This window comes from Medicago sativa, chromosome 4, assembly GCF_051527215.1.
Source record: "Medicago sativa cultivar Bolivia chromosome 4, Bolivia_mono, whole genome shotgun sequence".
Classification (NCBI taxonomy): domain Eukaryota; kingdom Viridiplantae; phylum Streptophyta; class Magnoliopsida; order Fabales; family Fabaceae; genus Medicago; species Medicago sativa.
In genome coordinates, this window is record NC_140752.1 from 84,188,446 (window position 1) to 84,206,359 (window position 17,914).

The window sequence follows — 17,914 nt, forward strand, 5'->3', positions numbered from 1 at the left end:
CAACCATAGCATTATCTAGAATGGAGCGACCAGGAACAAAAGCAGATTGGTTGTCGGAGATGCATTTAGACAATACGTTCTTCAACCTGTTTGCTAGAACTTTAGATATAATTTTATATAGCACATTGCATAGTGCTATGGGTCGCCAATCTTTCATGCTAACCTGCGAGGAACCTTTAGGAATAAGTGCAATGTTAGTAAAATTTAAATCTGGTGGAAATTGTCCTGTATCTAACCATTCACAACATTCCTTGAAAATATCATCACCACATATATTCCAAAATTGTTGGTAGAACCCCGGGCTATATCCATCGGGGCCGGAACATTTGTCCGGATGCATAGAGAAAGTAGCAGCTCGAAATTCGGCCTTGGTAAAAGGTGCGGTGAGTGTATCGTTATCAATATCAGAAATTGACGGAGAAACAACGTCAAGTACAGAAGAAAATTCACTATTTTGTTGTTGGAATATATTGACAAAATAATGACGTGCTACTTCTTGCATGCCGTGTTCATTGGTAACTTTGTTACCTACATCATCATCAAGAGAAGTTATGCGGTTTACCTTTTTCCGGGTTGTTGCCGAAGCATGAAAAAACTTTGTATTTCTGTCTCCATCTTTGTACCAATGAGTTTTAGCGCGTTGACGCCAATAAGCATCATCTTGGGCCAGCAGCCGTTGCATTCTTTTTCGAAGCTCAAGCATGCGATTTTGATCCTCCCCGGTAACATGCAGCCGAATGTCTTGCATTTCCTTGCGACAATCTTCGATATCCCTTTTTATTTTATTACAATGATGCCTCTTCCACTCCCACATATCGTCCGCACATAAGGATAATTTTGGCATAAGAGTGCTTGCTGAATGGTCCTGCCATGAGTTAGTAACTAGCTCCTTAAACCCCGGTTCAAGTTGCCACGCATTCTCATAGCGAAAATGTTGTTTATGAACTTAAGGCCGAGGTGTAGGCGCAACACTGACAAGTATAGGATAATGATCAGAAGTAGGTGCCACAAGAGTCTCAACAATAGCATTTGGAAACATATTAAACCATAAATCATTAGCAAGTGCGCGATCTAACCTTTCTTCCACCGCACGCGGGGTGCCAAGACTTTTAAACCAAGTATAGGGATATCCTTCAATCGGGACGTCAGATAAACCTGAATCAAGAACAGCTCGACGAAATCCGTTTATAAGCCATGGAGAGCGCATGGTGCGCCCCCTTTTCTCACTGGTGTCCAAGATGTCGTTAAAATCACCAAATATACACCACGGGCCTGGAAATTGAGTGGAAAGTTGTCGGAGAAAATTCCAAGCGGCTGTTCTACGACCTCCATTAGGATAGCCATAATAGCCGGTAAGACGCCAAGTGCCAAGAGTATTATTTACAAGTTCAACGGTAATATGATTACTTGAAAAATTAATAAGTTGACAATTCAATGAATTTTTCCAAAATAAAGCTAAACCCCCGGCTCTACCGGTGCGGTCTACATGAAAACAAGAATCGTAACCAAGCAAACAACGAAGTTCTTCAATTTTATTTCTGTGAGCTAGAGTCTCACTAAGGAATAAAAGGTCCGGATTGAAGTGCCGAACTAGGTACTTAAGGTCTGGAATTGCACTCGGGCTACCTACACCCCGGCAATTCCATGCCACTAAACTCATTTGCCTAGGCAGGCCTGATCATCAGGACCTGCCATTACATCTTGCTCATCAAAAAAAGGATTAGAAAATACATTCATTTCAGCATCCCCCCCATGACTAACATTTGTGCCTATTACATTGTTTCCCATATCCCCATCAGCAGTAAATGATTCTCCATTCTGAAGGTTGAACATGCGCTTCCTCTTCTTCAAATCCGAGCCAATGTCCTTATGCACTTCTTCGTTATTTTCAGTCTCAAATGGAACAGCAGGTAGCCCGAGCACTATAGGACGGTCTGGCAGCATATTAGAGGCCGAATTACCTGTAGAGGAAGAGGCCAGAAGCTGCACTTTGCAAGCAGAATTAGAACCGTTACCTTTTTTAGCATATGCTGCATTTTGGGCAGCGATAACATCCTGTTTCATAGCAGTGAGTTGGTTCTGGAAGGCAAGCATACGATCATTGAAGGATGTCGGAGTTCCGGTACCAGCAGCAGGTATATCGCAGCCAACAGGAACATCATTTGCGCCACCAGCAGCATTGGTTTGGCGTGGCACAGAGGCAGGGATGGGGTCTTGAAGCCAGCGATTGGTTGCGGCAGTACCAATCTTGTGTGAAACCGGCTTAAGGTCAGCTCCCCAATTTCTAACACCATCATCAGAGTCCAATTCATACAGCTCCGGACACACCTTGTCCGTATGACCAAGCAAGCCGCACCTGTGACAAAAAACACCCAATTTCTCATATTTAAAATTAACTGTCACAAAAGCACCGTTACTAGCACGAACACGCCATTCTTTTTTCAAAGGAACCGTGACATCAATAGCCACTCTGAGGCGCATATAGGCACTGTGGATTGTGTTACGACCATCGTATGCCTTAAGAGTACCTAGAAAACTTCCTATCCCTTGACCTACTTTGGGTTGGATGAAACCAAATGGAAGACCATGGACTTGCACCCAAAAATCGATGTGATTCAAGGACACAAAACTAGGAACCACACCAGGGTTGATTCGATCCATAGCAATATGAAAATTATCATACAACCACGGACCTTCATCAAGGACACGAGACGCATCCACCTTGTGGTGAAATTGAAACAAGAAGCGATCACCAACAGATTTTGTGATCGTAACCCTTTTGACTGGCTTCCAGGCACGCGACATGCGTTCGCTGAAATAGGCAAACTGGATTTCACGATCAGCAAGGACTCGACCTATCAAACAGTGTTCAAGGATAGCAGTATTTTCAGACTCGGTGTCAAGGTTTAGGGTTAGACCCTCTTCAGACAAAGTCAGACCAGCAAGGTTAAGATTTGTGGGATCCATGGGAATAGCTTGCAGAAAGGAAACGATGAAGGAAGCACGAAGAAAATAAGTGGACTCAACTTAGAAACTGTAAACACGTACAGACTCAAGGAGACTAGGGTTTGGATGTGATGATCAGAATACAGGAACAGAGACGGTATAAAAAGACTGTAAAGAAGCATCTAGATCATGGATCAGATATGGATCAACTTCTCACTGAGATGGATTCAGCCCAAGGTGCGGCGGCTGTAACACCCCGTTTTCCCAACATAAAAATTTCATTTAAAATCAGAGTATTTTGATCACAACGGAATGTCACATACTTCTTTTAAATCATAAAATGGATAATAATAATTATCCTTCAAATTCAACATCATGAAAAATCTTAAACTATTGCAGCGGAAAATAGTTTAACATTTAGAAGTCTTGGCACGCAGGCCTTATTGAATAATCTCATAAATTAGTTCATAAAAGAGACACGTAAGGAATAGAAGTAAAAGCAATCCCCCATCCCGTTACGTATCAGAGCACCTAGACACCAACTGAGAGTCCACTCATGAACGCCTCTAATCTTTATTACCTGCACATTACCCACGGTCGAGGCAACATATACGCAGAAGGGGTGAGATTTCATAATCAATACATTAAGCATATAATCCAATAAAATGCATTTAACAACTTAAACATTAATAACATATCAACAATTAACAATTAGCATATTTTTCATTACATAGCAAATACAATCATCATTACCATTACTAATTTTCATCACAAATCATAATCAACTTAACACTCAACTTGACGACACAACTCATCCTTGACCATGCAACTCTATCAACTCAACAACAACTTAACAACACGACTCATCTTGAAACTTCTTGATATGCAAATGCATGTGGTACCATTCAACAACAAAATGAGCATAAAAGGCTCTTCAACGTGTGAGCACAAAGGCTGCCGGGCCTAAAGCCCCCAACTTTAATGAGCACAAAGGCTGCCGGGCCTAAAGCCCCCAACTTTAATGAGCACAATGGCTGCCGGGCCTAAAGCCCCCAACTTTAATGAGTATGCAATGAACTCAACTTCCAACAACTTAGACAACGACGTGTACAACTCATACGACTCATAATCATGGACAACTTCTTAAATTCCAACAACATAGACCGACTCATGCAACCTCAAGACACTACAATCGACAACAGAAAACAGCAGCAACATACAACAATTAACAACACTGGAATGTGTTAACGTTCACATAAAGAATTAATTACATCAATATAAATAGCACAAAACATCATTATAGTATTCATGTAGTAACACTTCTAATTTCAGTCATCATAACAGACTTCTGGAGCTTATGAAAGCATCCTAACAGCTCTCTATCTTACTTCTAAGGTCATCTCAAGACTACACGTGCGAAAGGATCGCATCGGGACAATTTTGGGCAACTAACAGCCTAACTCGCAGTGGCGAGTAACTTCACTCGCAATGGCGAGCAAAGTGTGCATTCTGGGTTCCTACGTATTTACTCGCAGTGGCGAGTTATTCTGCTCGCAGTTGCGAGCTCACATGGCACTCGCAGTTGCGAGTTGTGTTGCTCGCAGTTGCGAGTTCTGGGTTCTAGCTCGCAGATGCGAGTGTTCTTGCTCGCAGGTGCGAGCGATGAATGTCAGTACGGCCAGAAACCTAAAAATTCCAACTTTTCACTTAATCTCCTAATTCTATCCTCAATTCAACATCTAATTATCATCTTATGGTGTATCTAAGTTCTGTACACTAATTTAACATCAACCTAACATCTTTTCATGAATCAATCATCAAATTCGGTCTTAAACCTAATTCCCAATTCTCACCAAAACTTAATCTAATCATGCTAAATTCATCCTATAGAATCATACTCTTAATAATATTGAGAATTAGTCTCACCCTTACCTTGTAATTGCAGAATCGATAGCCTCTCCCTCTGGTTCTCCTCTTCTGACTCTTTCTCTCTTTTCTCCAAAAGCGTTTCCCGTAAAAACGTTTCTCACTTATGTCTGTATTATTTATTTACTCTTATTACTCATCTCACCTATAAACTTACTCTTTCCACCTCACAGCCCAACTTCTAATATTTTTATTTTATTTCTAATATCTTATTTTATTTAATAATAAAATAAGTCACACCAACATAACAACTTCACAACATCAAATACTCCACATAATTCATTCATAAATCATATAACTTACTCAAATCATAAATCATATAAATTACTCAAATCATAAATCATATAAGCATATATTTATAAATATATTCTAAACTTCATCAAATTAATTCAATAGTTAAGACGGGCGTTACAACTCTCCCCAACTTATAGAATTTTCGTCCTCGAAAATTTACCTCAAGAAAACAACTCTGGATAAGACTCCATCATCTTACTCTCTAGCTCCCATGTCAGGCTTTCACCAGTCGTTCCACTCCAAACAACTCTCACTAGAGGAATCTCCTTGCCTCTCAACGTCTTCATCTTGCGATCATCAATCCTCAAGGGTAAGGTCTCTACCGTAAGGTTGTCTCTAACTTGCACATCATCACTCTGAATCACATGGGACGGGTCTGTAACATACTTCCTCAATTGCGACACATGGAATACATCATGCAAATTTGATAAATGCGGTGGTAAGCCAACTCTGTAAGCCACCGTGCCAATTCTCTCTGATATCTGATAAGGACCAATAAACTTTGGAGTCAACTTCTTTGACTTCAATGCACGGCCAACCCCGGTCGTTGGAGTAACCCTCAAGAACACATGGTCTCCCTCTTGAAACTCAAGGTCTTTCTTACGCTTATCATGGTAACTCTTCTGTCGACTCTGCGACGCTTTCATCTTCTCTTGAATCATTTTCACCTTCTCGGTAGTCTGTTGAACAATTTCTGGTCCTAGAACCACACTTTCACCTGTCTCAAACCAACACAACGGAGTCCTACACCTCCGACCATATAAAGCCTCGAAAGGTGCCATCCCAATACTGGAATGATAGCTATTGTTATAAGTGAACTCTATCAACGGAAGATGACTATCCCAAGTTCCACCTTGCTCAAGCACACATACTCTCAACAAATCCTCAAGTGACTGAATCGTTCTTTCCGACTGACCATCTGTCTGAGGATGATAAGCCGAACTCAATCTCAACTTAGAACCTAAAGCCTCTTGCAAACTCTTCCAAAATCTAGAAGTAAATCGTGGATCTCTATCTGACACGATGCTTGAAGGAACACCATGCAATTTCACTATGTCTCGAATATAAATCTCTGCCAACTGAGCCACAGGAAAACTAATATTAATCGGAAGGAAATGTGCCGACTTCGTCAATCTGTCAACAATCACCCAAATAGCGTCATTTCCCTTAGGAGTATTCGGCAAACTTGTCACAAAATCCATGGATATACTATCCCATTTCCATTCTGGTACATCTAACGGTGTCATCAACCCAGCAGGTTTCTGATGCTCTACCTTCGACTTCTGACAAATCAAACAAGAGTACACAAATTGTGCCACATCACGTTTCAATCCTGACCACCAAAACAGCTTCTTTAAATCATGATACATCTTTGTAGCTCCCGGATGAATGCTCAAGCTACTCCTATGACTCTCTTCCAGAATCATCCTTTTTATCTCATCATTGTCTGGAATACAAATCCTACCTCGGAACCTCAACACACCTTGATCATCGACTTTAAAGTCACCATCTTCAGTTTGATTACTAGCAACCAACAAGTCCACAAACTTAACATCAACCTTCTGTGCATCTCTAATACTTTTCAAGAAATCGTTATCAATTTTCAGCATTCCTAACTTAACGCTCCGAGACGACATTTCACAAACTAAGCTCATATCTCTAAACTGTTCAAGTAACTCAAATTCCTTCACCATCATAGCAGACATATGTAAACTCTTCCTACTTAAGGCATCCGCAACAACATTAGCTTTACCCGGATGGTAATTCAAACTAAAGTCATAATCCTTCAACAATTCGAGCCACCGTCGCTGTCGCATATTCAATTCTTTCTGATCAAACAAATACTTCAAGCTCTTGTGATCACTAAACACCTCGAATCTCGAACCATACAAGTAGTGTCTCCAAATCTTAAGGACAAATACGACTGCAGCTAATTCAAGGTCATGAGTAGGATAGTTTCGTTCATGAGTTCTCAACTGTCTTGATGCATAAGCAACAACTTTACCATCTTGCATAAGCACTCCGCCTAAGCCCAATTTGGACGCATCACAATACACCGCAAAAGGTTCATCAGGTTTTGGCAAAATCAAAACTGGAGCCGTCGTCAAACGCTTTTTCAATTCATTAAAACTGTTCTCACAATGAACATCCCACACAAAGGTTTTACCTTTACACGTCAACTGTGTTAACGGAAGTGTCAACTTAGAAAATCCTTCTATAAATCTTCGATAGTATCCTGCCAAACCCAAAAAGCTTCTAATCTCTGTAACCGACTTAGGAGTCTCCCATTGTGATACTGCTTCAACTTTAGACTGATCGACCGCAATACCACTACCAGAAATAACATGGCCAAGAAAACTTACTTCATTCAACCAGAATTCACACTTAGACAATTTAGCATACAACTTCTTCTCTTTCAGCACTAGCAAGACAATCTTCAAATGTTCCGCATGTTCTTCTTCTGTCTTAAAGTAAATCAACATATCATCGATGAACACAACCACGAAGCTATCCAAAAATGCATGAAAAATGTGATTCATAAACACACTAGGCACATTACTAACACCAAAAGGCATCACCTTATATTCATAATGTCCATATCGTGTCCTAGAAGCCGTCTTCTGCTTATCTTCATCTTTTACTTTAATCTGGTGATAACCCGACCTCAAGTCAATCTTGCTGAATACACGTGCATCCACTAACTGATCCATCAAGTCATCAATTCTAGGAAGTGGATACCTATTCTTTATAGTTACTTTGTTCAATTGTCGGAAATCATTGCACAACCTCATACTATCATCTTTCTTCCTTACTATCAACAATGGCGCTCCCCAAGGTGAAACACTTGGTCTAATAAACTTTTTATCCATCAAATCTTCCAACTGTTTCTTCAACTCAGCCAACTCAGAAGCTGACATACGATAAGGTGTCATTGACACGGGCTTTGTTCCCGGAACAAGATCAATAGAAAATTCGACCTCTCTCCGGCGGCAGACACTTCCTAATGTGCCGGTAAGATCAACCAACAATCTCTTCAGGAAAACTTCGGGAAATCCTCACACAATTTGCAACTTATCACTCACTGCTTAATTCTCAATAGATAGTGACGCCTGTTGGAACAAAATGTGTTTAACAATAAACCTTAAAGAGTTTTGATGATAACAAGGTATTAAAAATTGTAAATTGGACTAGCTAATATTTGTTCAAGTGTACAGGACCATAATTATAAAGTTACATCATCATTGGTTCTAAATGAGCAAATAAAGAGCTATGGAAACAACAAAAATTTGAAGCTTAAGCGCTCCTGAAGTCAAGCTGCTCCTGAAGAAAAAGCGCTCCTGAAGTCAAGCCGCTCCTGAAGTTAGCTGCTCCTGAAGAATAGTGTTTCTGAAGACAAGAGGTCCAGAAGCCACAGTATCAGAAGCCGCATCATCAGAAGCTGCAGAAGTCATCTCATCAGAAGCTGCATCATCAGAAGCTGCCTCATCAGAAGCCATTTCACCAGAAGCTGAATATCAACTGGATTTGCAAAGAATCAAGAATTGAAGAATCATCAATGCAAAAGCTGTCTATTGGATTCGAAAACACAAACAAAGGATTAGTGGAGTTTGCAACGGTCATTTCAAAGGTGTTTGAAGGCATGTGTTTGCAATTTGGACGAAAGCGTTGACATTGTACTTTGTACGAATTGTACAACCACGTTCTCCACTACTCTGTTTTGTGTCTGCACTTCAAGACAAGAAAACAGCTCCAGAATACGGTCTCGCCTGCATAGATGTTCCTTTGGATAAGGAATGGATTTCAAATTGGTTCTTCATAGGACAACAACCAAATCAGGCAAAAGATCATTGGTGAAAGATCAAGCTTCAACAACGACTCTTTGGTGTGCTGGCAATTTCACAACGTCTCTTTCACACCTCTATATAAAGGAGTGAAGACCTAGAGAATTGGTAATGCAAGAACGCTGAACGAAAGACTCACAAAGATTTTCACAAGTACCAAACCTCTGCTGAAATTGTTCTGCATTCACTTAGAATTTCTGTGTCTCAAAGTCATATCTTAGAAATTCTTAAGTCCATTGAGTCTGTATCTGATTTGTATTGTGAGCACCTCTGATTGTATATCAAGTGTTCAACCTTAAACAATTTTCTGTGTAATTTTGTTTAGTTAGGAAGTCTCTTGCAGTTGTGCTTGAGCAGGAAGTCTCTTGATTGTGTTCTTGAGCAAAGGAAGTCTCTTGCTTGTGTGCTTGAGCATTGGAAGTCTCTTGCTTGTGTGCTTGAGCATTGGAAGTCTCTTGCTTGTGTGCTTGAGCATTTGTAATCAGATATTACTCATAGTGAAATCTCCTTGGAAGTGCAAGGGGGACTGGACTACTTCCGGATTGTGGAAGGAACCAGTATAATTGCTTTGTGTCGTTCTTCTTCTCTCTCTCTGATTTATTCCGCTGCATTTAGATTCTGATTATCACTTCAGAAGCTGTCTCACTTAGCTTCTGATCAGTGTGTTCAGTTTTTAGGAGAAACGAAGAATTTTCCAAAAACACAATTCAACCCCCCCCTTCTTGTGTTTTTTCTCACCTTCAATTGGTATCTAGAGCCTTGGTCTGTTGTGTATCACTTAACCGTGCAACAGTCAAAGATCTGAGAAAAACATGACTACTCCTCCTCCTGATGGTGATACTAGCTATAAAAATGTCTCACATGATTATAGTGATAGTAAGAAAACCAGTGTTGGAAAAATTCCAAAGTTCAATGGAGATGCTGAAGAGTTCTCTTGGTGGAAGACCAATTTTTACAGTTACATCATGAGCCTAGATGAAGAATTGTGGGATATTCTGGAAGACGGCGTTGGTAGTTTAGTCCTTGATGAAGAAGGAGCTGCTGTGGATAGAAAGAAACATACTCCAGAACTGAGGAAACTTTACAAGAAGCATCATATTATCAGAGGAGCTCTTGTCACTGCCATACCCAAAGCAGAATACATGAAGATGAGTGACAAATCCACTGCTAAAGCTATGTTTGCTTCTCTCTGTTCAAATTATGAAGGGAGCAAGAAGGTCAAAGAAGCAAAGGCTCTCCTGCTTGTACATCAGTATGAGTTATTCAAAATGAAGGATGATGAAACTATTGAGGAGATGTACTCAAGGTTTCAAACCTTAGTTTCTGGTCTACAGATTCTAAAGAAGAGCTATGTTGCTTCTGATCATGTAAGCAAGATACTCAGAAGCTTACCTGCCAGATGGAGACCAAAAGTGACTGCCATTGAGGAAGCTAAAGATTTAAACACTTTAAGTGTCGAAGATCTTGTTAGTTCTCTCAAAGTTCATGAGTTAAGTCTTAATGAACATGAGTCTACTAAGAAGAGTAAATCAATAGCTCTTCCATCCAAAGGCAAGTCATCAAAAGCTCTCAAAGTGGTTGAATCTGAAGAGGAAGAACAGTCAAGTTCAGATTCTGAACCAGATGCTGCAGAAATGGCCATGCTCTCAAACAGACTTCAATATCTGGCCAAGAAGAACAGAAAGTTTCTCTCCAGAAGGGGTAACTCCAGAAGCTCAAGGAAAGAAGATCAGAAGGGATGCTTCAACTGTAAGAAGCCAGGTCACTTCATTGCTGAATGCCCTGATCTTCAAAGAGAAAAGTCAAAGGACAAGTCAAAGAGGTCTACCTTCAAACCAAGCAAACTCATGAAGCAGATTAAGCAGAGTTTAATGGCAACCTGGGATGATTTGGGTAGTGAATCTGGATCTGATAAAGAGGAAGCTGATGAAGATGCAAAGGTAGCTGTTGGGTTGGTAGCAACAGCAACTTCAGAAGCTGGATCAGATTCAGACTCAGAAGATGAAAATGAGGTATATTCCAAAATTCCCAGAGATGAACTTGTTGAGTCACTTAAAGAACTTCTTACACATTTTGAAGTAAGAACCAATGAGTTGAAGGATTTAAAAGAAAAATATGCTGATTTGGTACAACAGCAAAAATCAACTCTATTGGATCTGAAAGCTTCTGAACAGGGACTTAGGGGCTTTGACTTCATGTGTAAAACATATGAAGACCAGCTCAGGTTCTTATGTCAGAAGCTACAAGAAAAGTGTAATGAAAAACCTTTAAGTAATCATGAAATTGCTCTTGAAGACTTCATTATATCTGGCATTGACAGAAGCAGAGTGGCTTCTATGATTTATAGCATTTACAAGAACAATGGCAGAGGAATTGGTTTTCCAGAAGTGAAACTGGAGAAAACCAATCTAAAGTCTTGTTGTGAATGCATCAAGGAAGGTCTGAAAACATTCTTTGTACCAGAAGGGGCTGAGTTGGAAACTGTTGTTCAATCAGAACCTGAAGCTTCCAGTTTTAAGGCTAAGATTACTTCAAAGCCAAAGAACTCTAAGTCAAAGGCTATGATCAAATCTGATTCCAAAACTTCAAAGGTTAGGATCCTGAAAAGATCAGAACCTATTCCTCAGAGTCTGGTGAAACCAAAATCTGGGGTTCTGAAGTCTAAGTTTCAGAAGAAGACAGTTGCTGCTTCTGAAGTACCAAAACCTAAGGTGATGGTTAATCAGAAGCAACCCAACTCACAGCACAAGGTACAAGAAGTGAAGAGTAAAGCCTTAAGTACTAACCTTCCAGGACCCATAGAACAATGGGTACCTAAATCTAAAAATGTCAATGATGCAGGTATGTCTAAGAGCAGTGCCAAAGCAAAGATCATGGTACCTAGACAGCGGTTGCTCAAGACACATGACAGGAGACAAGTCCATGTTCCTCAGCCTAACAATGAAAGAGGGAGGAAATGTGAAATTTGGAGGCAACCAGTCAGGCAGGATCATAGGTACAGGAACTATTGGTAATTCCTCTACCTCAATTAATAATGTATGGTTGGTAGATGGTCTTGAACATAACCTTTTGAGCATAAGTCAATTTTGTGATAATGGTTATGATGTGCTTTTTGAAAAACCCAACTGTACAGTAATCAACAAGAAAGACAAATCCATTGTGTTCAAAGGAAAGAGAGTTGACAATGTCTATAAAATCAATTTTTCTGAACTGGCTGATCAGAAGGTGGTTTGCCTACTATCAGTGAATGATAAGAAATGGATGTGGCACAGAAGGTTGGGACATGCTAACTGGAGGTTAATCTCTAAGCTTAGTAAGTTACAACTTGTTAAAGGGCTACCAGACATTGACTATCATTCAGATGCACTTTGTGGTGCATGTCAGAGAGGGAAAATTGTGAAATCATCTTTTAAAACCAAAGACATTGTCTCAACCTCAAGACCTTTAGAATTACTCCATATTGATTTATTTGGACCAGTGAGTACTGCATCCTTATATGGAAGTAGATATGGATTAGTCATTGTTGATGATTACAGCAGATGGACTTGGGTGAAATTCATAAAGAGTAAAGATGTTGCGTGTGATGTATTCAGTAGCTTCTGCACTCAAATTCAATCTGAAAAAGAGTCAAAAATTTTGAAAGTCAGAAGTGATCATGGTGGAGAATTTGAAAATGAGCCATTTGAAGCTTTTTGTGAAAAACATGGAATTTTCCATGAATTCTCTTCTCCTAGAACACCACAACAAAATGGGGTTGTAGAGAGAAAGAATAGAACTTTACAAGAAATGGCCAGAACCATGATTCATGAAAACAATTTACCAAAACATTTTTGGGCAGAAGCAGTGAATACAGCATGCTATGTTCAAAACAGGATCTATATTAGACCTATTTTGGAGAAAACAGCATATGAACTCTTTAAAGGAAGAAAACCCAATATCTCTTACTTTCATCAATTTGGATGTACTTGTTACATTCTGAACAACAAGCTCTACCTAAAGAAATTTGATGCCAAGGCCCAAAGAGGAATCTTTTTAGGTTACTCTGAAAGGTCAAAGGCATACAGAGTGTATAATTCAGAAACACTCTGTGTTGAAGAATCTATGCACGTTAAATTTGATGACAAGGAGCTTGAAGATAAAACTTCAAAGCAAGGTGAAAGTTTTGCAGAGATACAGGTTCCTGAAGCTACTCCAGAACCTGATCAGACAGCTGAGTCTGAAGATAGTCCAGAAGCTGAACCCACATCAGAAGCGCAAGATGAAACTGCTTCTGATGAAGCACAAGATGGCTCACATCAAGAAGATCCTCCCAGAAACACATTCAAACACAAGTCTTCACATCCTGAAGAGCTAATCATTGGAAACAAAGATAGTCCAAGAAGAACAAGATCACATTTCAGACAAGAAGAGTCAATGATTGAACTAATCTCAATGATTGAACCTACAACAGTTGATGAAGCACTTTCAGATGATGGATGGATCCTAGCTATGCAAGAAGAGTTGAATCAATTTCAAAGAAATGATGTGTGCTTGAGCATTTGTAATCAGATATTACTCATAGTGAAATCTCCTTGGAAGTGCAAGGGGGACTGGACTACTTCCGGATTGTGGAAGGAACCAGTATAATTGCTTTGTGTCGTTCTTCTTCTCTCTCTCTGATTTATTCCGCTGCATTTAGATTCTGATTATCACTTCAGAAGCTGTCTCACTTAGCTTCTGATCAGTGTGTTCAGTTTTTAGGAGAAACGAAGAATTTTCCAAAAACACAATTCAACCCCCCCCTTCTTGTGTTTTTTCTCACCTTCAACGCCATCAACGAAAACATCAAAATTCCATCACGTGCTAACTGCTTCAGCTGCTTAGTAGACAAAAACTCTGCTCCACTTTCTTCTTCGGCTGAAGAAGAGTACATCGACTTACTAAAACAATTAATACGAACATGGTTGTACTCCAACCAGTTCATACTAAGGGTTAAACAACAAACAACAAACAGGACAACTTAAATACAATACAAAACTGTAAAATGACACTACGCGACTCAACTACTTGGCCGGACGGACCGACCTGCTCTGATACCAATTGTAACACCCCGTTTTCCCAACATAAAAATTTCATTTAAAATCAGAGTATTTTGATCACAACGGAATGTCACATACTTCTTTTAAATCATAAAATGGATAATAATAATTATCCTTCAAATTCAACATCATGAAAAATCTTAAACTATTGCAGCGGAAAATAGTTTAACATTTAGAAGTCTTGGCACGCAGGCCTTATTGAATAATCTCATAAATTAGTTCATAAAAGAGACACGTAAGGAATAGAAGTAAAAGCAATCCCCCATCCCGTTACGTATCAGAGCACCTAGACACCAACTGAGAGTCCACTCATGAACGCCTCTAATCTTTATTACCTGCACATTACCCACGGTCGAGGCAACATATACGCAGAAGGGGTGAGATTTCATAATCAATACATTAAGCATATAATCCAATAAAATGCATTTAACAACTTAAACATTAATAACATATCAACAATTAACAATTAGCATATTTTTCATTACATAGCAAATACAATCATCATTACCATTACTAATTTTCATCACAAATCATAATCAACTTAACACTCAACTTGACGACACAACTCATCCTTGACCATGCAACTCTATCAACTCAACAACAACTTAACAACACGACTCATCTTGAAACTTCTTGATATGCAAATGCATGTGGTACCATTCAACAACAAAATGAGCATAAAAGGCTCTTCAACGTGTGAGCACAAAGGCTGCCGGGCCTAAAGCCCCCAACTTTAATGAGCACAAAGGCTGCCGGGCCTAAAGCCCCCAACTTTAATGAGCACAATGGCTGCCGGGCCTAAAGCCCCCAACTTTAATGAGCACAATGGCTGCCGGGCCTAAAGCCCCCAACTTTAATGAGTATGCAATGAACTCAACTTCCAACAACTTAGACAACGACGTGTACAACTCATACGACTCATAATCATGGACAACTTCTTAAATTCCAACAACATAGACCGACTCATGCAACCTCAAGACACTACAATCGACAACAGAAAACAGCAGCAACATACAACAATTAACAACACTGGAATGTGTTAACGTTCACATAAAGAATTAATTACATCAATATAAATAGCACAAAACATCATTATAGTATTCATGTAGTAACACTTCTAATTTCAGTCATCATAACAGACTTCTGGAGCTTATGAAAGCATCCTAACAGCTCTCTATCTTACTTCTAAGGTCATCTCAAGACTACACGTGCGAAAGGATCGCATCGGGACAATTTTGGGCAACTAACAGCCTAACTCGCAGTGGCGAGTAACTTCACTTGCAATGGCGAGCAAAGTGTGCATTCTGGGTTCCTACGTATTTACTCGCAGTGGCGAGTTATTCTGCTCGCAGTTGCGAGCTCACATGGCACTCGCAGTTGCGAGTTGTGTTGCTCGCAGTTGCGAGTTCTGGGTTCTAGCTCGCAGATGCGAGTGTTCTTGCTCGCAGGTGCGAGCGATGAATGTCAGTACGGCCAGAAACCTAAAAATTCCAACTTTTCACTTAATCTCCTAATTCTATCCTCAATTCAACATCTAATTATCATCTTATGGTGTATCTAAGTTCTGTACACTAATTTAACATCAACCTAACATCTTTTCATGAATCAATCATCAAATTCGGTCTTAAACCTAATTCCCAATTCTCACCAAAACTTAATCTAATCATGCTAAATTCATCCTATAGAATCATACTCTTAATAATATTGAGAATTAGTCTCACCCTTACCTTGTAATTGCAGAATCGATAGCCTCTCCCTCTGGTTCTCCTCTTCTGACTCTTTCTCTCTTTTCTCCAAAAGCGTTTCCCGTAAAAACGTTTCTCACTTATGTCTGTATTATTTATTTACTCTTATTACTCATCTCACCTATAAACTTACTCTTTCCACCTCACAGCCCAACTTCTAATATTTTTATTTTATTTCTAATATCTTATTTTATTTAATAATAAAATAAGTCACACCAACATAACAACTTCACAACATCAAATACTCCACATAATTCATTCATAAATCATATAACTTACTCAAATCATAAATCATATAAATTACTCAAATCATAAATCATATAAGCATATATTTATAAATATATTCTAAACTTCATCAAATTAATTCAATAGTTAAGACGGGCGTTACAGCGGCAACCCAAGAAAGAAAGGGGAGGCGCTAGAAACCCTAGGAGAGAAAAAAAAAGATGTATCTTTTAAATTATAATAAGAGTGATAATAATATAGTAATTATAATTTAATATAATAATCATTCACAGGATACATTTTTTTTAAGAAGACGGATACATGTTTTTTATTTAAAAATTTATCTAAATAAACAAACAAATATTTCTCTATGATACGTAAAAAAAATACACTGGACATATTAACAACATCTTTATCTTTTTATAATATTTTGATATATCTGTAGTCTACTATTTTGTAATTATAATATATAATTATAGTTTAATTTTTAAATCATGCATTGGATACATATTTATTATTTATAAATGTGTATAAAAAATAAAAATAATTGTTAATGATACATAAAAAAGCAGAGGATAGATTAATGTCATATTCTTCATTTTGTAATATTTTGAAATATTTTTAGTTTATCACTTTATAATATATATATATATATATATATATATATTCAAACTCGGTATCCAATCAAAGAAGTGACTAATCTGAGGGACCGATTCGACCGCCTATTTGCGGGGGGATTTAAAGCTAGAGCTAAGATCTTTATTTTTTTTGATAGACAAGGAGAGAGGACAGGCATCAAGAGGCAACATCGACATACCAACTAAGTTGACACAGCGAGAAACCTCCATCCTATGCCGCCAAACTCTAGAGATTTTATTAAAACTAAGATCTTCATTGACCTGCCCATCAAAATTGCTACTAGGGGAATCAAACTTGAGAACTTCAGAGAAGTAAACTCCAAGATCCTAACCCAACCATTAGGCCAACCCTAAACATGTTCACTTTATAATATATAGTAACCACTAATCCAATTTTTTTTTTTTGTTACAACCACTAACCCAATGTTTGTAATAAGTTAAATTGATTATTTTTCATGTATCTTCTAATAAATAATAATAAGAGTGATTATAATATAGTAACTACAATTAATATAAAAAATATGCACATGATACATATTTATTATTTATAAATGTATATAAAAATAGAAATATTTGTAAATAATATATAAAAAACACGAGATCTTTGCTATATTTAATATTTTGACATATTTTTATTCTATTACTTATATTTAATAAAAAATTAAATGTTTTCATCATTAACGTCAATTTTATCGTTAATTTGTTTCTTATTTCTCAATGCATATAACATTGCAAATGTGCTCCGACACATAACCCCCACTTCATCGCTCAGTCCGTGCTTAGCACGGGCCTCGTGCTTAGCACGGGTCTATTGCTAGTTTACATAAAAATTAATATGAGAGAAAATGATTATAGATTTCAATAAAAGATAAAATACAATAAGATTAAAAATATAGAAGAGACTATACTTTTTCTTTTGAACAAGTATAGAAGAGACTATATATTTTAATAACCCATAAAAGCGACCATAGATGTCCCGTGAACATAGCTCAATTGGTAGGACAATGTATTATTATATGCAGGGACCGAGGTTCAAACCCCGGACACTCTACTTATTCACCTTATAAGGTGAATTCTAACCACTAGGCTACCTAACAAAAAAAAAAGTGACCATAGATCCAGAAGAAATGTCCTTGTGAGTTTATAAAGAATTCTAACCACTAGGCTACCTAACAAAAAAAAAAGTGACCATAGATCCACAAGAAATGTCCTTACCCGAT

General features: G+C 38.4%; 1 protein-coding gene across 1 annotated transcript; it reads right to left on the reverse strand.

The window, feature by feature from the left end:
- Positions 1 to 946: 946 nt before the first annotated feature.
- On the reverse strand, positions 947 to 1,660 carry LOC146932917 (uncharacterized). Its single transcript, XM_085707791.1, has one exon. It carries the CDS (start codon positions 1,658 to 1,660, stop codon positions 947 to 949), a length of 714 nt encoding a protein of 237 aa, XP_085563917.1.
- Between the last annotated feature and the right edge of the window lie 16,254 nt (positions 1,661 to 17,914).